Source organism: Sciurus vulgaris, assembly GCF_902686455.1.
Source record: "Sciurus vulgaris genome assembly, chromosome: 10".
Taxonomy (NCBI): domain Eukaryota; kingdom Metazoa; phylum Chordata; class Mammalia; order Rodentia; family Sciuridae; genus Sciurus; species Sciurus vulgaris.
In genome coordinates this window covers 115,153,539-115,175,951 of record NC_136470.1, presented here as the reverse complement: position 1 = coordinate 115,175,951, position 22,413 = coordinate 115,153,539, and the positions used below count along the sequence as shown (strand labels likewise).

At 37.9% G+C, this 22,413-nt stretch overlaps 1 protein-coding gene across 1 annotated transcript in view; it reads left to right on the top strand.

Annotated features, from left to right (window-relative positions):
- The window catches only part of IP6K1 (inositol hexakisphosphate kinase 1), a 62,139-nt gene that overhangs the window by 26,345 nt on the left and 13,381 nt on the right, over positions 1–22,413 (top strand). The window contains exon 2 of the mRNA XM_079155578.1: positions 16,600–16,950. Within this exon, the coding sequence (XP_079011704.1) occupies positions 16,728–16,950 (223 nt within the window). The 5' untranslated portion in view covers positions 16,600–16,727. The remainder of the gene's footprint in view (positions 1–16,599; positions 16,951–22,413) is intronic.

The window sequence follows — 22,413 nt, the reverse complement described above, 5'->3', positions numbered from 1 at the left end:
AACAAAAAGGACTAGGAATATGGCTCAGTGATTAAGTGCCCCTGGGTTCAATCCCTGGTACCAAAAACAAAATAAAAACAAAAAAACAAATTCTCATCTCTTACCTGGGAACAAATGATAAAGTAGAATCCATTAAACCTTTTCTCTTTTTTGTGTCAAATCTCCCAGATTGTGCCAGGCCTCTATACAGTCTTCTGGCATCTTGGTAAGGGAAATGCCAGTCCTTGGGAGATTGGGAGGGCAGACTCAGATTGGCAGCCATAGATCAGGGATAGTCCCTACATTTTCCTCCTCCTCAAAGGAAAGGTTTGTCATATCCATTTTTTTTTTTTTTTTTTTTTTTTTTGCGGTGCTGGGGATCGAACCCAGGGCCTTGTGCTTGCAAGGCAAGCATTCTACCGACTGAGCTATCTCCCCAGCCCTGTCATATCCATTTGACACAGTCCATGAGGGTGGGGAAAGGCAGATTGCTCTCTCACCCTCATAACTTTTTTTTTTTTTTTTTAATGGTACTGGGAATTTAATCCAGGGGCACTTTACCACTGAGCCACATCCCCAACCCTTATTGTTTTTCATTTTGAAACAAGGTCTCACTAAATTGCTGAGGCTGGCCTTGGACTTGGAATCCCTCAGCCTCCTAAATCTCTGGGATTACAGGCCTGCACCACCGTGCCTGGCAAGACTAACTATTATATCAGTGTCTGCAGTCTCATACGCAAAAGGCAAGAATGGACTTTGTTTTAAGAAAGCATTAGATTAGGTTCCCTTGGTTACTTGCTTTTGAGAGCATACATACTTTCATGTTTGTTTTTGTCTGTAAATTCTCTGTATCTCTTCCTGTCCATATCAATGATTATTTATTTCTGAAATTAATTAGAATTAGTCTTCATAAAATCAAGAGCTGTACAACTGAAACTGTGTATGTGTGTTTCTGTAGGTGACTTAATGGTTCAACGTGGGGTGTTTTTTTTTGTTTTGTTTTGTTTTTTTGTTACCAGGCATTGAACCCAGAGGTGCTTAACCACTGAACCACATCCCCAGCCCTTTTTTATGTTTTATTTAGAGACAAGTCTTGCTTTAGTCAGTGCCTTGCTATGTTGCTGAGGCTGGTTTTGAAATTGTGAGCCTCCTGAGCCACTGGGATTACAAACTTGCTCCACGGTGCCCAGCTCATCGTGCTCTTTGAATCAGAGTAATTTTGCTGTTTTCCCTTGGATTGTATCAAATAGTAAAAAGCAAACCAGACACATTCACCAAAACCCAAAATACTATTGCCATAATTTTACTTAGCATGAAGTGCTGTAATTCCAGTATTGGGAGGCTGAAGCAGGCTGAAGCAGGAGGATTGCCAGTTCCAGACCAGCCTGGGCAACTCAATCTCAAAACAAGCAAACAACAAAACCCAGGTGCAGTGATGTGCACTTATTGTCCCAGTTACTTGGGAGGTTGAAACAGGAGGATCACTTGAACCCAAAAGTTTGAGACCAGCTGGGCAGTGTAGTGAGACCCCCATCTCAAAAAGCAAATAAATTTCATTATTTTTTAAAGAACACGATGTTTTGTCATGATAATTTTAATGCTTAAGTGGATGTATTTAGTTTAATTAGTTTTTTTGTTGGCAGTCCTAGGGATCAAATCCAGGGCTTTGTGCATGCTCAAGCATTCTACCACTGAAATATACCCCCAGCATTGATATATTTAGAAAAAGTAATAGAAATACTGGATTTATAGACAAATTTTTAATGAGATTTTGAGGAAATTTGCAAATATACCTTTGAAATGTGAAGATACTAAGAAAGCTTCACTTGCTAAAATGATTGCTTATCAAACCCATGTGGTTAACCTGAGACCATCAAAATATGTTGGCCACAGAATTTAGAATTTTAATCAAGCTTCTTAGAGTGCTTGCCTTTTGAGTGTGTGACTGAAGAATGTGGTGACCAGATATTGTCTTAGAATTGCTTATGGGGGGACAGTGCCTTCCTACTTTAATAGTCTTGACTTGTTCACTATCATATCTGATAGTTCCTTTTTCTTTGCCAAGACTTTTTATTCATTGCCTCTTTCTAGTCTTGCTGTATTGTTGAAAACAGACAAACCAAAAAATCACTTACATAGTATCTGCTAAATTGCGTTCAACATATTCTTTGATCTGGTTCATTGTTTGTAGTTGAGATTATTTGTGTCTCCCTGATTTCTCCCAGCTTTGTTTCTCTTTTGTATCATTGAAATAAAGAACTTTTCTTCATGGTTCCTTTATTTGTTTATGTATGTATGTATGTATGTATGTATGTATGTATTGTTACTGGGAATTGAACTCGGGGGCCCTCAACCACTGAGCCACATCTCCAGCCCTATTTTGTAATTTATTTAGAGATAGGGTCTCCCTGAGTTGCTTAGCACCTCACTGTTGCTGAGGCTGACTTTGAACTCACAATCCTTAAATCCATTAAAAATTGGTCTATAAATCCAGTATTTCTATTACCTTTTCTAAATATATCAAGGCTGGGAGTATATTTCAGTGGCTTTGAACTTGCAATCCTCTTGTCTCAGCCTTTCGAACCCTTGGGATTACTGGTGTGTGTCACTGCACCCAACCATGGTTTCTTTTTTCTTCCAAATTTTGTTTTTGTTGTTGTTGCTCTTCGTCACATGGCCAACACCCTTTGTTCTTTGTAAAGCCACATTACCTCTTTGTTCTAGTTTTGGTAGGCCTAGATTAGAAGTTTATATATCTTTTTGGTTTACAACCTTAAGAATTTTTAAAAAAAGACCAGTTCCTTTATGAACAGTTTTCCTGTTACATGTCTGTCCTATTCTTTCTGTGTATGTTTTATACTTCATAAATATACATATACTTACTTATTTAGCTATATTTATTGTGTGCCTGTCCTGTGCCAGGCACTGTTCTGGTCACTTAGAATAATGTATAGTGAACAAAACAAAGAACTTTACCTTCATGGAGCTGACATCATTATAATAAACAGTGGACATCACCAATAACTAATGTATATCATGTCCAAAGTATATTGAGGAAAATAAGAGAGTGATGCTTGAGGTCAAGTGAAGAGTTAAAACAATTTCTTTCCACCTCCCAGGGAACTGTGATGATATTCATAGCCCACTTTGGAAGCTTTCTAGTAGTGTTCTTTCCCTGTTGTTTGATGTTTGTTGACATCACACTTTTAGCACTGTAGAGGTTTTGTTTTGATTAAATGTAAATTCAGAGAATAATATCAACACACTTGACCCAGCTTTTAAGTGTGTATATTTTGTCATATTTCAAACTTTTTTCCCTCCTAGGAATTGAATCTAGGTGTACTTTACCTCTGAGCTACAGCCCCAGTCCTTTTTATTTTTTGAAACAGTAGGGTCTAACTAAATTGCTGAGACTGGCCTTAAACTTGTGATCCTCTTGCCTCAGCCTTCCAAGCTGCCGTAAGCAAGTGCCACCATGCTAGGCTTGTTTCAAATTTTTTAAAAAATAAAAAATTATTATATAGCTAATATTTTCATTTTTTCCTGGATACCAGTTCCTTCCTTTCCTCCTCTAAAGGTGGTGCATATCTCTCCATTCCATATCATTGTTAATCAATATATAGGTATGTGTTCAAAAATTCATGTATATTATTTTTATATATTAAAAATTATAATGACATCATACTAGAAATGATTTTTTTTTTTTAAGGTACTAGGGATTGAACCTAGTGCCTTCTACATGCTAGACAAATGCCCTACCACTGAGCTACATCCTCAGTCCTTTTTATTTTGAGATTAGTCTTATTAAGTTGCCAAGGCTGGCCTTGAACTTGCAGTACTCCTGCCTCAGCCTCCCATGTAGCTGAGAGTACAGGCATGTGCCACCACGCTCTGCACAAATGCCATTTTTTAGCTTGTATCTTCCAGTTTGGTTTCAAAATTTATTTATGTTGACTTACATGGATCAATGATTCAATACTGTGAAGTTTTATGATTATACCCATTTATCCATTTCCCCTTTGATGTACATCTTAGGTGGTTTCCCATTTTTCTTTTATGACAGTGGTGCAGTAAATATACTTGAATTTGTTATCTTAGGTATGTGCTGGGTTGTGGAGTTGTGTCTTTAGTTTTGGGTTGCTGAAAATAATAGGAGAGGATATATTTCTCCTTGGCTGGCCAGTGCTTATTATGTTTAAATGTTTTTTTCTTTGCCAGTCTTATGGGAGTTAAAACAGTTTCTCATTTTAATTTGTGTTTTCCTGATTACTTGTAAAGGGGTTCATATTTATTGACCAGCTCCTCTTTTATGAATTGCCTTTTTCCATTATCTTCACTTGTAATTCTCTCATACAAAAAATAATTTTAATGTGGCTAGAGGTGGGAATGTGGATTGTAAGTGGGGTGATAGATATGTTTTTAAAATTGGATTGTGGTGATGATTGTACAACTTTGTAAATTTATTAAAAGTCATTTCACTGTACACTCAAAGTGAGTGAATTTTGCAGTATATAAATTTATCTCAATAAAAGATGCTAACACTTAAATAATTTTAATACAACCTATTTTGCCAGAGCTTTCCATTTTGGTTTGTGTCTTGTATGTCCTGTTTATGGAATTTTCTGTACTCTGTTGTCAAAAGGCATTACATTTTTTTCCTAATTACCTTAAAGTTTTATGTACATTACATTCCTTCATATGTTGGGAAATTATTAGAGTATTGTTGGAGGTAGTAATAGTAATTTTATCCATTCAGATCCAGTTTTTTAGCTCCATTTATGACATAAAGTGTCTTTTTCCAGTTGATAGGAATGGGGTTTTAAATACCACCTCAGTTTACACACCCCACTCCCAATGTTTGTTGAGTCTGTCTGTCTTTCTTCCAAAATATCAGACTGTTTTTGTTTTTGTTTTTTGAGGTGCTGGGGATTAAAACCTGGTAAGGATTCCACTACTGAGCTACACCTCTGTCCCTCATTCTTTGTTTTTAAGTCATGAGGCCTTGGATTCAGTCTCTAGCACTGCAGATGAAAGGAAAATTCTCTTGGATTTTAATTGAAATCACATTGTATTTCAATATTAAGTGCTTTCTCACACACATATCTTCTTTTAGATCTTTCAGGAACTTTTTTTTTATTGGTTTAGCATAATATTTTAAAAATTAAAGATAGCCAGGTGTGGTGATGCACGCCTATAATCCAGTGGCTTGGGAGACTGAGGCAGAAGGATCTCAAGTTCAAAGCGAGCCTCGGCAACTTAGACTTTAAAGCAACTTAATGAAACCTTGTCTCTAAATAAAAAAAATTAAAAAGTGCCAGGGATATGGCTCAGTGATAAGTGCCCCTGGATTCAATCCCTAGTAGCAAAACAAGAAAAAAAAAAAAAAAAAAAAATACAGATATTGTATAGTCTTGGTTGCTGTTGTGAATGGGATATATTTAAACAGCTTTCATTTCCTAATTTTTTTTGGCTGATATATAGAGAGGGATGCTATTAACTTATAGTGACATTTCACAATTAGCTTGCACAGCTCAGTGAGTATTTATAGTAATTACCCATGTCTCATGTGTGCCTCCTGTCAATCAGTATTTTACTAGAGTACCACTGTTGTGTTCTTTGTTATTTTGAATTTTGTATAAATAGAACTATACTACATGAACTGTGATGTCTAGAATATTTTCTTGCTACATCATGCCATGCTTGAAGTTTTATTTTCTACATTTAGTTCCTTAATATGCTGGGAAATTAGTAGAGTATTGTTGAAGGTAGTAATTAATTTTATACATTAAAGATTCAGTTGTCTAGCTTAATTTACAGTAACATTTCAAAGATTCATCTGTATTGAGTGTGGTAGTAGTTTTCATTTTTGTATATTCCATTTTTTATACATATATACCTATATACATATGCCTATATTTATACATATACATCACATTTTATTTTAATTTGTTTTACAGAATTAAATATTCCATTTATTAGTTTGCAAACCATAAACTGTAAAGCCTAAAAGTCATTTCATCTCACCAGCAGTTCTTGCTTTGAAAAAGGAAAATAGCTAGGCATGGTGGCTCATGTCTTTAATCCCAGCAACTTGGGAGGCTGAGGCAGGAGGCATGCAATTTAGGAAGGCCTGAGCAACTTAGCGAGGCTCAAAATAAAAAATCAAAAGGGCTGGGGACATATCTCAATGGTTAAGTGTCCCTAGTTGGATCCCTAATACCAAAAAGAAAGAAAGAAAAAAGAAAACAAATTAATATACAAATTTCAGCAACATTAGAAACTTCATTTTGCTTGAGTAGAGATAATTCATTTGGAGTTCAGTTGTGTATTCAAGGAGTTGGTTGCAGTAATTAGAAGGTCAACCAAACTGTTGTAACTAACATTTTTGTAGTGCAAATTTATTTCCATTTGTTGCAGTTTAACAGTAAGAAAAGCCCAATTTGCAAATCTCAGCAAGTTCTTTTCATAGGTTAGTCTCCTTCTTATTGTATGCAATAATTATGTTAAAATGTGGAACCAAAATGTTTTAAAACACACAGAAGAAACAGATTGTACTGTAGCTCAGGGAGCATAAACTTATAGGCACCATGGTAGAAAGCTGTGAACTCCAGAGGAATTCTGATAACTGATAAGCTGACAAGATTTTAACCATTTTAATGTAACCTTCCAGTAGTCAAAATAACTAATTGAAGCATTTTTCCTTTCTGAATGGGGGAATATCAATCATCAGTATTACTGTCACCTGAGCCTTTCTTACTCTTGCATCCACATTTCTGAAAAGCACCTGCCCTCCAAAAAAACCCCCAATAACCCAATTAATAAATGGGTAAAACAGGTATTTCTCAAAAGAAGAAATGCAGGGCTGGGGTTGTGTCTCAGTGATAGAGTGCTCACCTAGCATGAGTGAGGCACTGGGTTTGATCCTCAGCACTACATAAAAATAAATAAATAAAAGAAAAGAAAAAAAAAATAAAGGTATTGTATTCATCTATGACTAAAAAAATTTAAAAAAATAAATACAAATGGGCAACAAGTATATGGAAAAATGTTCCATGTCTTTAGCAGTCAGGGAAATGCATATCAGAGCTATACTGAGATTTCATCTCCGTATAGAATGGCATTCATCTACAAATATTTAGTATTTACAAATAATAGTAAATACAGACAAGGATGTGGGGGAAAAGGAATACATATACACCATTGGTATTGTAAATTAGTTAAACTCATTATGCCAAGCGAGAGCTCTACCACTGAGCCACAACTCCAGCCCTAAACTCATTATGGAAATCAGTGAGGTGGTTCCTCAAACTGGAAAGAGCACCACCATATGACCCAGCTATACTACTCTTTGATATTTATCCTAAAGAATTTAAGTCAGCATATTATGTTATGCTTTGGATATGAGGTGTCCTCCAATAAACTCATGTGATGGACGATGCAGGAATGTTCAGAAGTGAAATGATTAGATTTTGAGAGCTGTGACCTAATCTGTGAACTGATCCATGTGATGGGTTAATAATTTGAATTGATTACTGGGTGGTAACTGTAGGCAGGTGGGGTGTGGCTGGAGAAAGCAGGTCATTGGGGTTGTGTCCTTTGGGATTATATATTTCGTTCTTGACTCCTCTCTCTGCTTCTTGGCTGCCATGAACTAAGCAGCTTTCTTCCACCATGCCCTTCTGCCAGAGTAATGAAGCTGGCCAATCTCAGGCTCAAGAGTAATGGAGCCAGCAGACCATTAACTGAGCTTTTGAAACGGTGAGCCCAAATTAAACTTTTCTTTCTCTAAGTTGTTCTTCTCAGGTATTTTGGTGGCAGCAGAGACAAGCTGGTTAACACAGGATACATGCAATCCCATGATTTTCACACAGCCAAATTACGGAATCAATTTTATGGACAAAGAAAATGTGGTATATATACACAATGAAAGTTTTATTCAGCCATGAAGAAGAATGAAATTATGTCATTTGCTGGAAAATGGATGGAAATTGAGAGCATTTTGTTAGCAAAATAAGCCAGACTTCAGAAAGTCAAGAGTTGTATGTTTTCTCTTATATGTGGAAGCTAGAGAGAAAGGGGAAAAAAGAAAGTAGGGGTGATCTCATGAAATTAGAAAAGAGGGGTCTGGGATTGTGGCTCAGTGGTAGAGCGCTTGACTAGCATGTGTGAGGCACTGGGTTCCATTCTCTCACCTCATATAAATAAATGAGTAAAATAAAGGTCTATCAAAAAAAGAAAAGGAATTAGAAGAGAGATCAGTAGAGTAGAGGAAGGGGGATGGGGAAGGGAGGAGGGAGATAGTGGGGAGTGAAATTGACCAAATTATGTGCATGTATGAGTAGATCATAGTGAATCCCACTATTTTGTATAATTATACTAATAAAAATTAATTTAAAAAATCTGCCACTCTTGGGCTTGGGTTGTAGTTCAGTGGTGGAGCACTGGATTCGCATGTGTGAGGCACTAGGTTTGGTCCTCAGCACCACATAAATAAATAAAATAGAGGTATTGTGTCCATTTACACCTAAAAAATTTAAAAAACTTGCCACTCTGCCAGGTGTGGTGGCACAGGCCTGTGATCTCAGTGGCTCAGTTTCAGCAAAAGTGAGGCACTAAGCAACTCAGTGAGAACCCTGTCTCTAAATAAAATACAGAATTGGATTGGGGATGTGGCTTAGTGGTTAAGTGCCCCTGAGTTCAATCCCTGGTACCAAAAAAAGTGCCTCTCCCTCTCCTCAGATGTCATACCTATTCATGAGGCCATTGAAAGTGTTGACAAAAAGGAAGCTATCCCTGAAAACCCCACAAGCCAAGCCCATTGGTCCTTTTGTGATAAGACAGAAAGGATTGAAACCACAGACAGGATGTAGAGACAGGATGTTGCTACATTGCTGAGGCTGGCTTTGAACTCATGATTCTCCTGCCTCAGTCTCCAAGCCTCTGGGATTACAGGCATGCACCACTGTGCCTGGCCTACTTCTTTTAATACTCTTTTTTTTTTTTTTTCCTTTTAGTACTCTTAAGTGCCCCAGTAAAGACAGGAGAATTTATTTATTTATTGTATTTATTGTGTAAGATTTATCTATTTATTTACTGTATTGTGTAGGATTTATCTACTGGGTTATATTACTTTAATTGCAGTATGATTTTGCGGAAGCACAATTATCTATTTTGGCAAACCAAAGCCTAGGTGATATGCTTTTCCTGCCTCCCCTAGGACCTGATTCAGACCCTAATGTGAATAATCCAATAAAAACAGACATGCTAATCAAAACACAGTAGTCTAATGAATACATATTTAATAATATTCTTGATTCATTCATTTCCATTTTTAAGATTATGTCCATTAGACAGGAGTTTTAATACTATATATGGACATGTGTTAAATTTTACTAGTAGAAACTTTATTTTTTTGGACAGGGGCTTAAACCCAGGGATGTTTTACCACTGAGCTACATCTTCAGCTCTATGTTTTAAATTTTGAGACAGGGTTTCAAAACTTTAGGTTTCTTAGGGCTTTGTTAAGTTGCTGAGGCTGGCCTTAAACTTGCAATCCTCCTGCTTCAGTCTCCTGAGCCATTGGGATTACAGGTGTTTACCACCATGCCTGGCAGAACTTTATTTTTAAATGTTTAAAAGTAAATTAATTTTCAATTCAGTATACACATCCTACACACTATTCCATAGAAAAGCAAGAACAAGATTTTTTTTTACCAAATACTCTACCGAATCATCACAGAAATGGTAAAGAGAGAACAAGTAATCTGAAAGCAGAGTTTGAGACATTGAGCATGATTTCCTATGGATGCTGCTCCTATAGGTTTTTTATTTGTTTTGGAAGTATAGGGATTGAACTCACAGGCACTTAACCACTGAGCACATCTCCTTTTTATATTTTATTTAGAGACAGGATGTTGCTACATTGCTGAGGCTGGCTTTGAACTCATGATTCTCTTGCCTCAGTCCCCAAGCCTCTGGGATTATAGGCATGCACCACTGTGCCTGGCCTACTTCTTTTAATACTCTTTTTTTTTTTTTTTTTTTTTTTCCTTTTAATACTCTTAAGTGCCCCAGTGAAGACAGGAGACAATGGAAGAAAGGGGCATTGAGAAGAGAGATTACAAATTTCCCTTCAGCTCTGACGTCTGCTGCTTCAAACTTGTATGTCAAGGAAATTGGGCTGTAGAAATCAGTTGTAGTTGCTTTTCATTTTTCATATGCTTTTCATTTGTCATAACACATGACCACTAGTCTTAGAAACTGGATGAAATCTCAAAAATGTTCCTAGCCACATCTGAACTGTGAAATTAAAGTGGCTACTTTGTAATTTTTTTTTTCTTTTTTTTTTGGGGGGGGGGGGGCAGTGCTGGGGATTGAACCCAGAGCCTTGTACTTGCAAGGCAAGCACTCTACCAACTGAGCTATATCCCCAGCCCACTACTTTGTAATGTTTAAGCACCATCCTCCTTGACTCTCAAGAAATCACCCTGGCCTCTCAGGAGAAAATCTTAGTATTATTTGGAAAGCAGAGTAAGATAGGTAGCATGGGTATATATTACTTGGGACTAATTATACACAGGAGGGTAGAATTTGGCCATGTTTTCTGTAGTGACACAATTCTCAGATGATGGACTCCAGGAAGAAACACATTAAACCCAAAGCTCCATTTAGATTCCTCTCTACCCAGAGCTTTTAGCCCTCCTCACTAGAGGCATGTCCTCCTGTTCTTACAGTTAGGATTCCCTGCGTGAGGAAGTACTTAGGAGGCCTGGAAACTCAGAGAGACACTTGGTTATTATACACCTTCCCCTCATCTGAATTTAATTATTTATCAATATTTTCCAGTACTGGTGGGGGATAGGTGGAGGACAAAACTGTTTCTCCCATCCTTTATGCTTTGTGCACCATAATGGTTTACACTGCAGGTTTGAGTAACTCTGTTGGACACCCTAAAAGGAATCTGCTAAGTGTTGTCTAGCCAAATTGATGTTTGTATGCTGAGATTTCTCCAGTGATTTTTTATAACATGTCTTATTACTCAAGTCTTTAGTCATGACAAGGAGAAAGTACTTCTTGCTGTATTTGGCTATTTGGTCATATTGTGCAGGAAAATGCCCAGAATGGCTGTTGTCATGCCAGGATATTACTGCTGGTGGCCATGTTGCACAACATGATCAGGAAAACTGTGGTGACCATGATCTTTGTGGTGGCATGGGACCCAAAAAGCTCAGAGAGCTGATGAGGTTGAAGATGTTGAAGGCAGTGGCTTTGTGTGGAAAGTTCTAGAGCCACTGACAGTGACAAGAGTAGGAGCATTCAGGGTCACTGGGAAATATATCAAGTTGTGGCCTATAGAAGGATCACAGTTGTAAAAGGATCTTCTAGAGTCTTCCTAATTAGTAGTTAGTTCTAGAGTAGAGTAGAGGATAAACCTGGCCATCTCTTTTTCTTCCAGTGCTTCTATGGGAGAGACACTTTGTCGTTTGAATGGAGCTGCAGGTACTTAAAGTTCAGCAGGGGCTATTGGTGATTGGAGTGCTAAGCCATTTTAAACATGGGCTCATTTGGGACATCGATTTTTTTTTTTTTTTTTTTTTAAACCCATGACCTCATGCATGCTAGCCATGTGTTCTACCACTGAGCTGTACCCCCCAGTCTGGAGCACAGATTCTTGAGAAAGGATTTGAAACTATTGCTTATGTAAAGTACTTCTCTCACAGAAACTTAGGGAAACTTAAACAATTCAGTTTTTGATTTGCCTTTTGCTGTTTATTCCTCCTTGTCCAGCTTAGCAGTAACTTCAAGAAGTGGCACCAGCAGGTGCAAAAGCACATACCTGTAAGCTCAGTAACACAGGAGGCTGAGGCAGGAGGATCACAAGTTCAAGGACAGCCTGGACAACTTAGCCAGACCCTATCTCAAATAATAAAAAGGGCTGGAGATGTAGCTCAGTGTAGAGTGCCCATGGGTTCAATCTCTAGTACCTGGGTAGGGGTGAGGAGATGGGGTAGGATTTAGTCTTTACCTTTATTCCCTCCTAGTCTCTTGACATGGTGTTAAGCTACTAAATTCCTTTCTGTTCCTGTTGTTGTACTATTTACATGCCTTAGAAATTACAGAGGAAGGGAAGATTCTGTCTGCTCCTGTGGCTCAGGTTTGAAACAGATGTCATTCACTGCATGAGTCCCTGCTGCCTGGTGAGAGGAGTAGGTGACGGGTTTAATTGAAGAAATAGCAAAATGAGGAACTGCAGTTGCACTGAAGGAAAAAAGAACATTTTGGGGAATAAGGGAGAATTTCTTTTTCTTTTTCTGAGCTGTGTTAATTACAAAGCAAAGTGATTTACACAAGAAAAAAGGTCACAAATCCTAATATATTTAAATGAATGGTAGTTTTGTGAAATATTTACCATGTGTAGATTGTTTTATCATACTTGTTTTTCCTCCTAAATAAGCTCCTGTAATATTTGCAGGGGGCATTGCCTAATTGTTCCTACTTTTTAAAATGGAAGTGTTTTTTTAAATTGATATTAATATAACAACCAACTGTTATTATTGTGGGTTTTTTTTTTTTTTTTTTTTTTTTTTTTTTTTTTGCGGTGCTGGGGATTGAATCCAGGGGTCTTGTGCTTGTAAGGCAAGCACTCTACCAACTGAGCTATGTCCCCAGCCCCTGTTACTATTGTTATAACCAAAGATTTTGTGGTATGTTATTTGAACAATATGAATTTCAGATAGCAGAAACACCACTGTATTATAAACCAAATAGTTAATCTTCATTTATGCCATATAGGAAATAGACTCCTATATGTAGTTTTCCCAGAGAAATTTGTGACTAGTCTTTGGAGTCATTTACAAACCCCAGAAACCTCCCCAAACATATACTTTTCTCTTTTGTTAAGCTTAAACCCTGGCAAAACAAAACCAAACAAATCAGAGACTCTCATGATTTCAGTTATCTGACATTATTTTTTTTGAATACTTTCTAGCTTTTAAAGAATTCTGAAGTTTTTCTTTATGCTGTGCTTTAATTTGTTTTTAAGTGTAGAAAAGATTGGAAAGATGGGCACGGTGGCACACCCCTGTAATCCCAGTGGCTCAGGAGGCTGAGGCAGGAGGATCCCAAATTCAAAACCAGGCTCAACTATTTAGGAAGGCCCTGCCTAAAAATAAAAAATAAAAAGGGCCTGGGGATGTGGCTCAGTGGTAAAGCACCCCTGGGTTCAGTACCCTGGTACCAAGAAAAAAAAAAAAAAGTGAGAGAGAGAAATCCTTAAGTCCACTAGTATTCTTCCTGAGCCTTTGGCGCTTAGCTGTAATTTTCTCCCTTTCCAATTGTTGACGATTTTTGATACCTTTTAATTTGGGTATAATAGTTTATTGGCTGAAAGTTAAAAACAAGTGGGATGGGGTAGATAAAGGGAAGTTGGATTTGATTGGTACATGCTGTATGCCTGTGTGGAAGTACCACACTGAACCTCTTTGTGTGTATAATTAATACATGTTAAACAAATAATAATAGTAATAATAATAATAAAGATTATAAAGCTACATTTTTCATCTTGGGAATGAGGAGGATAAGCTTTTTGTTGCCAGTGATGGGTTTGTTCTTTAGTTGTTGGAAGTTTCAAAGTTGCCTTGTCATCAGAAAACTTATTCACCTCTTTTTTTTTTTTTTGGGGGGGGGGGGACTGGAGATTGAACCCAGGGGCACTTAACCACTGAGCCACATCCCCTGTCCTTTTTTCAGGGTCAGGGTCTTTCTGAGACCAACTTTGAATTCATGATCTTCCTGCCTCAGCCTGCTGAGTCACTGGGATTACAGGTGTGTGCCACCGTGTCCCACACATTTTTTTTTTTTTTATTTTGATATAGGGTCTGGTCTCAAATTTGTCATTATCTTGACACAGTTGTCTGAGTCACAGTGTGTGCCACTGTGCACAGTGGGAAATTTATTCAGTTACATAACCAGACTTCAGGTGCTTCAGTGATACCAGAGGGGGCCCCCACTTTTCTGTCTTTCTGTTCTGCATATTAGCCTTGTCTTGAGGGTAGTATCTTTTAGGGTGACAAGGTATCTGCAGCAGTCTCAAATATCACACCCAAACAGAGCAATAGCCAAAGGAAGAAGAGGGACAACTCTATGATGATGCTGTAGGAGCAAGATAATTTTCCCAGAGAACCCATGACAAGTTTCCCCTCATATTCATTGAACATGAGATGCCACATGCCCTTTCCTAAATCAGCCTCTCTTAAGAATGGTGTTACTGTTCAAGATTCTCTCTGAGTCTGAATGTAGTTTCCTATTTCCTGGAGGTTAGGCTATACCTGATCATGATTGGGACTCTTATTAGTGAGAAAGTGGCAGAGAGGGACTTATTTAGGTAGCCAATACATCAGCATCTGCAGCCCTCTCAGTGGTTTCCACAGTTGCCTCTGTGGATACCAGACTTTAAGTGCAACCTCTGATCGGATGAGTCAGAGCTCTGTTTCTGGTATGTCAAAGATTATGCACTAGGAAAATCAAGACCCAGCTCCCTCTGCAGATCCCATAGGTTTAGCGGAGGTCATGTCTTTTATATAGGTGAGGAAACTTGGAAAAGTTCACTGACTTACAAGGCTATACACTTCGTAAGCAGGGCTTCACAAAGAGTGAGAGGGTTCTGGGCACCCCTTTTTTTGGCTAGGTTTATTTAAAAAGTAATTCCAAAGCAAAGTTATAAAAAAGTGATAAATTTTATGTGTTTACTTTTAGGAAAACATTTCAGATACACAAGTGCTACCCATGGCTTTATGTGGACATCATATGGAAACAAAGTATCAAAAGTATAGATCTGATTGGAAATTGGACTTCTGCCTCTCAGTTCTGTGGAAAGCAGTGGAAGTTGCCTTGCATTTCTGAGTCCAGGGAATAACTCTTTCCTTGACCCTCCTCCTGCTCAGTTCTTCTGGACTATCTGGCACTATTGACCCTCTTTTTTCCAGCCACCAGTGACCCACGCTAGGGAAGTTTAGCACTCTCCTGGTAACCCTAGATCCCAGGGAGAAGCTCAGCCAGAGAGATCTCTTTTAACCTGACCAGGGCCAGGGCAAGAGCCAATGAATGGACTGTACTGACTAGAGTCCACTGTCATAATTGGTGCCTCCAGAGACCCTGACCAGACCGTCTTTGGGGAACAGGACCTCTACAATTGTTTCCCCACTTTCTGCCATGTTGGCTCTTACAATTTGTTATTTTTATGTTGTACTTTACTCACTGTCGTGCCTGGAATGATTTAATTTCATTCTGACAGATCTTTGTTTTAGCATTTAACTGTGCTAGGAATTGCCTTCGACTCTGGATGGAATTAAGAAAGAATGGTTTGGTGGTGATGATAGATGAATAATTGACAGTACAGTGGTGTATTGCTGCAGTAGAGTTAGCATAGTGCACCATGGGAACTCTGGAAGTGTGGATCAGACTTGGGTTTAGAGAGAATGAAAACTAGGAGAGCTTCCTGCAGCAGGGAGATGCTTTGTTCTGAAAGAGGACTAGAGAGTAGATAACTGGGCTAAAAAACATGGGAATATAGGTGTGTACCACCACATCTGACTTAGGCAGGCAGCTTTGAGTTAAGATTTTGTAGTTTTATAGTGATGTTCCTATATAGCCCATTTGTCTGTAATTATGAGGTCTAGAAAACAATGCTTTATATCTTACAGTAAGACCATATTCCTACTCTACCAGTGCTTTATTTTTCTCTTTTGGTCTTAATCTTTTAGATGTAGTCTTGCCTAGTACATTCCTAATTTGAAAATACATTCAGAATTAAGAAGCTGGCAACAGTTTTAATTTTCTTGAGAGAAAATTGACATTTTTGTTTGGGTACAAATTTTTTCCCCTGCTCCATTGGTTGTTATAAGTGAGACAGAAAGGAAGCTGTGTGGTGTTAGACATCATTATAAGTTGATAGCCATAGATTTAAGGTAGAAGAAATCTGAAATCTGAATTCCTCTGTGAAAAGCAACTCACTAGGAATGACTTTTCCTATATGATTCTTGGCACCTTTAGCAGAGAAATTGGAATGCTAATGTGACCTGATTTGTAAGGCAAAAACCCTTCTCTTGAGTTAGGAAGAGCTCCTGAACAGAATAAATTTCTATTTGTTTTTTTTCTAATCCCTTATCTTTCAATGAGAAGTAAACTGAGGTAGTTGCCTTTCCTGGTGGCTGTAACATTCTGTAGCTTAAAATCAAATCCTTTGAGAACCTAGAAGGGATCTAAGGAAAGAAGAGAAGGTGGGCCTCTGTGCACAGAAAGATAGATGGAGGAGACCAAAGTTGCATTATTCAACAAAAATTTGCAACTGCTCTCATGTGCTAGACATGTTGTATATGCTGGAGATACATACAGTAGGAAACAAAATAGGCTGTGCTCTCAGGTCGCTCTAAGGAAACTGAGATTTGCCATTTATCTATCTATCTATCTATCTATCTATTTATTTATTTTGGTTGTGGCTTTGGTGGTGCTGGGAATCAAACCCAAGGCCTCACATGTGCTAGGTAAGTGCTCTGCCACTGAGCTATATCCCCAGCCTTTGCCAGATATTTTGATTCTCCTTTCCTGTCTTCTTTTCTGTAGGACAGAACAATAAGCTGAGTGGACTGTAACCATTGGCCTTCAACTTGCCAGAGCCTTCTACCTAGCTCTCCTTTTGTGGCCCATGTGCTGCATCCTCTGCCCTCAGTGTGCAACTGGGCCCCAACGCAATGTGTGTTTGTCAAACCATGGAAGTGGGGCAGTATGGCAAGAACGCAAGTCGGGCTGGAGACCGGGGAGTTCTCCTGGAGCCCTTCATCCACCAGGTGGGTGGACACAGCAGCATGATGCGCTACGACGACCACACTGTGTGCAAGCCCCTCATCTCCCGGGAACAGCGCTTCTACGAGTCCCTCCCTCCTGAAATGAAGGAGTTCACCCCTGAATACAAAGGTTAGTTATTGGCTATTTTTGTGAGCATATAGCATCTGTGGCCTTATAAACTCAGTTGTACTTGTTTTGTTTACCATGTGATGCGATTATCTTCTCTCTGGTGTCAAAGCAGCTAAGTCACTTAAACAAGGCAAAATTAGAAGCTGAAAGTGTTGTAAAGGTCTTTAGACCTTGAAAATTGAACTTACTAATTTGTAAAGCTGAGAAAAAGTCAGCTTGGAGACCCACTGCTGTCTTCAAGATTTCCTGTTTGGAGGTAAGCATGGTGGTGCATGCCTGTAATCCCAGTGACTCTGGAGGCTGAAGCAGGAGGATCGCAGATATGAGTCTATCCTGTGCAATTTAGTGAGACCCTGTCTCAAAATAAGAAATAAAAAGGGCTGGGCATATGGCTTAATGTTAAAGTGCCTCTGAGTTCAACTGCCACTACCAGAAGGGGAAAAAAAATTTTCTCAGATAAGCAGAGAAGCAGGAAAAGAAAAAAGTTTCTGGCCCCAGAGAAGGACGAATTGATGCTTTCCAGGTTAAGGCAGTTGAACAACTGGCAGAAGGGCTCTGTGGCTCCTTTGTGTGTGCTGGGGGAATGAATTTATGGAAGTTTCTAGGGCTTGGAAGTCCTTTAACATTTTGATGGAAAAATAATTTGTTTTAAAAAGTAACTTAAGAGGCTGGAGTTGTAGCTCAGTGGTAGAGTGCTTGCCTAGCACGGGTTAGGCACTGAGTTTGATCCTCAGCACCACATAAAAATAAATAAAATAGTAGAGGTATTGTGTCATCTATAACTAAAAATTTTTTAAAATGAGTTAATTTTGTAGAAAGAACCCTGTGAATATTATCCTGGAGCGAGTCATTTTATTTTAACATCTGATCCTTATCATTGTGTTTGTACATTTTTATGATTGCCCATGGTAAGTTAAGTCTTTTTTTTAGATTCTGCTTTTTAAAAAATATTTTTTTCACTGGTGTTGGGAATTGAATCGAAGGCCTCATGTCTGCTAGGCAAGTGTTCTGCTGCTGAGTGACACACCTAGTCCTGTAATTTACCTTTTTGAGGAATTGCTAAACTCTTTTCCACCGTGGTCATACATTTTTACATTCTCAGTAGTAGTGTATGAGGCTTCCTATTTCTCTCTCCTTTTTTTTTTTTTTTTTTTTTTTTTTTTTTTGTAGAAGAAAAGTTTATTTGGGAACTCACAGTTTCAGGGGTCTCAGTCCATATACAACTAGCCCCATTCCTTGGGGCTCAAGGTGAGACAGAACTTTATGGTGGAAGAGTGTGGTGGAGGGAAGCAGCTCACATGATGATTAGGAAGCAGAGAGTGCTGTTCTTTTCTTCTTTTCTCTTTTCTTAGCCATACTAGTAGGTATGAGTGAACTCTGATTGTGCCTGTGATTTTCATTTCCCCAGTGGTTGCTGTTAATAAGCATGTTTTCATGTGTCTGTTGACTATTTGTATAATAGATCTTCTTAGAGAAATGTTTACTCAAGTCATTTGATCATTTTTTTTTTTTATTTTGGATTTTTTTTAGTTGTGGATGGACAAAATACCATTATTTTATTTATTTATTTTTATGTGGTACTGAGGATTGAACCCAGAGTCTCACACATGATAGGCAAGCACTCTACCACTGAGCCCAACCCCGTTTGATCATTTTTGAATTTGGTCGTTTCTTAAATTTTTTTGATGGGGGGGGATGTTACTGGGGATTGAATCCAGGGTCATTCTACCACTGAAGTATATTTCTATTCCTTTTTATTTGTTTTTTGGGACAGGATCTTGCTTAATTGTTGGGGCTGGTATTGAACTTGCTATCCTCTTATCTCAGTCTCTGGAGTAGCTGGGTTTGCAGTCTTGGCTACCTTGCCTTGTGTTTCTTTAACTCTTTGTTTCTTTAACTCTTAATTGGCCAAAAGAGGTGAAACAGTTTTTAGAATATACCAGGCCTTTTTTTTTTTTTAAATTTAAATCTTAGGGTCTTTACTTTGCTTGGGATGTTCTTTCCAATGCCTTTTGTCCACAACTGCTGCTTATCATTTAGTCCTATATCTCCCCAGATACTCCTTTCCTGATCATCCCATATAAGTGTTCTGCTCTGGAAATATTTCCAATTACCATACCTCACTTAATTTATTTTTTTCTTTATTTTTGGTACTGGGGATTGAACCCAAGGGTGCTTAACCACTGAGACACATCCAAGCCCTTTTTTTTTTTTTTTTTTCATCCAAGCCCTTTTTATCTTTTATTTTGAGACAGGGTCTTACTAGGTTGCTTACAGCCTTGCTAAGTTGCTCAGGCTGGCTTCGAACCTGTGATCCTCCTATCTTAGCCTTCTGAGCTGCTGGGATTATAAGTGTGTGTCACATTGCCTTGGTCATTATTGGTACTTTTCCTTAGCTTGGTTGAGTTTTTGAAACATCTATATGTATGGCAATAAATAGATGGGCTAGTATTCTTACATTTATTTCCTAGCTCTGTCTGCTAAAAGGGCTTAAAAGCAATGAAACTTCTGTAGCAATCAGTATATCTGACTCTACCATCTTAATTTTTCTAATTACCATTTCCATAATTAAAAGAAGCAGAGTTCTTTGGTAAAATGATTGGCTTCTGAGTAGGGACAGGAAAAGTAAATCCTGTGATAGATAGTAAAGAAATAGTCAAAAATAATGGGAGTACATGTCAAAAGTACTTGAAGAACCAACTTTAAAGGAGTCCCAGTGGCCAAGTCTAGAAGAATTTAAGCAAAATAATCATAAATTCATCCTAGATTGATAGAAGGGTATGAAGGGACTGTTCTTCCTTATGGAACTCTAATTCCTTTTAATTAATAAATATAGGAGGAATGATGGAAACAATATGTCTAGTAGGCACACAACACAGTAATAATAATTAGTAGTAATAATTGTTGCAAGCAAGAACCATCATGGATCCTAAAATTAGGGGGGTAAGTACGGTAAGAAGCAGGATCATTTAGAGAGTCTCAAAGCACCTACACGTAAAATGCTCATAAATTAGAAGAGGAAAAAAGAGTTTTACATTGGAAAAGCCTGACATATACCACCCTAACCAAGTGGTCAAAGTTAAATTACTAGTAACAAGACATAGGGCTGGGGTTGTAGCTCAGTGGTAGAGCTCTTGCCTAGCATGTTTGAAACACTGGGTTTGAGTCTCAGCACCACATATAAGTAAACAAAATCAAAGGTTCATTGACAACTAAAACAAACAAGACATATACCCCGTGATATGATGAACTGAGGAGAACTGAGGTTGCTGCCCAGAATAAATGGCCTCCGTCTAATCATGAGGAAACACAAGATACCCAAATTCAGAAATATCCTAGAAAATAACCACTAGTACTCTTCAAAAGTGTTGCGGTCATTAAAGAATGAGAAATTGTCACAGATAGGAGGAGACTAAGAAAAATTAATGTGCAATCCCTGAACAGAAGCGGAGTTAATGTGAAAATGCCAAAATTTGAATAAGATATATAGATTAGTTAATATCATTATGCTCATGTTAATTTACTGTTTTTGATATTATAAATTGTGCTGTGGAGCCAATTGGCAATTGGCATTGTACTATATGCACATTGGCATATGCCTGTTATCCCAGCAACTCTGGGAATGCAAAAACCTATTAAACAGATAGAAATTGGAGCTTAAAACATTCCCATAAAGAAAACTCCAGGCCCAGATGCCTTCACTGCTAAATTATGCTAAATATTAAAATCAAATATTAAATAGGAAATACTATCAGTTCTACACAAGCTCTTCTGAAATTTTGAAGACAGACTACTTCCAAACTCATTCTAAAAGCCCATTATGAGAAAATAAAATACTTTTCATGAACCTATATATATGAACAAAATTTTAACAAATCAAATCCAACAATATATTAAAATGATAATACCTCATGACCAAGTGGGATTTATCTGAGTTAAAAGGTTTGATTTAGCATACTAAAGCCAATCATTGCTGGGTCTGGTGGCTCACACCTGTAATCCCAGTGATTTAGGAAGTTGAGCTGGGAGGATTACAAATTCAAGGTCAGTCTCAGCAATATAGTGAGTCCCTAAGCAACTTAACAAGCCCTATCTCAAAATTATAAAATAAAATGGGCTGGGATTTTGACTGAGTGGGTTCAATCCCTAGTACAAAAAAAAAAAAAAAATACAAAGCCCAATCATTGTAACTTACTATGTTATTAAACTTTTTTTTTAAAAAAGCACCTTGTGATCAATATATGCAGAAAAAATTAGACAATATTTATTGTTCATTTTGGTCAAATAAGAATATCAAAAAAACTGAGCTAAGTAGGAATAGAAGGAAACTTTCTCTTCCTTATAGAGGGTATATATGAAGAATCTTCAACTAGCATCAACATAACGATGAAATGATGACTTTTCCTATAAGATCTAAGGTCTGAGATCAGGTTGCTTTTGCTTTCCATTTCTAGTCAATATTTTACTGGAAGTTTTGGCCAGTGCAGGAAAAAATAAAAGTGTATTTTCAAATAACATAGAACTCTTAGGTTTAGTCAAACTTTCCCTTACGCAGAGGACACAGAAAATTGATCTCCTAACTGGGCATGGTGGTAGACACCTATAATCCCAGTAATTCAGAAAGCTGAGTCAGATGGGTCACAAGTTTGAGACCATTCTGGACAATCTAGGGAAACCCTGTCTCAAAATAAAAATCAAAACAAAACAAAAAAGTGAGGGGGAGTTGAAGATGTAGCTCAGTGGTAGAACACCCCTGGGTTTAATCCCCAGTACCCCCGAAAAAGGAAGTTACTTGAAGATATATTCCAACCACATAAGGAGTAAATTAAGAGGGAAAAAGTAGAAGCTCACAGAAGAGAACATCAGTACAGTCTTTCCTGTACCTGAAAGGCACTCAGACTTGAACATAAATGAAGCTTTGATAAACCTGCAACCAGAGGCAGCCATCTCTGTAAGAAAACCAGGATACATGTGAAATTCTCCAAAGTGAAATATGATTTTAAGCAACATGTGGAATGTAAGAAGGAGGAAAAAAATTCATTTTATCTTGATGGTGGAAGAATTTTTCTTCTAAAAGGGCCCAGGGATTGGGGCATTGCCTACCTGGAGAAGGAAATGGAACAAAGAGAAGAATATTCTTGGCTTGTCATCTTGGCATATTCATTAATGCATCTTACTCATTTTCACATTATAGTTGTATCCATCAAGAGGGTAAAAGTAGAAATGAGTTGATATATAATGTGGAAAACAGAAGTTAGACAAAGGGTAGCTTTAGTTTTTACTCCCCCTCCCGAAGTTCCATTTCTGTTTTAATTTCTTTGGTAATGATCTAGAAGATTGTCTTTAATCTGCTTGACAAAAATGAGCACAACAAACTGTTTTCCATGGATGTAGGGAAAGCAGGAGGGTCTTTCACCTTAGAGGCACCAGGGTGGAAATTTTGTGTGAAGAAGCTACAAGAAC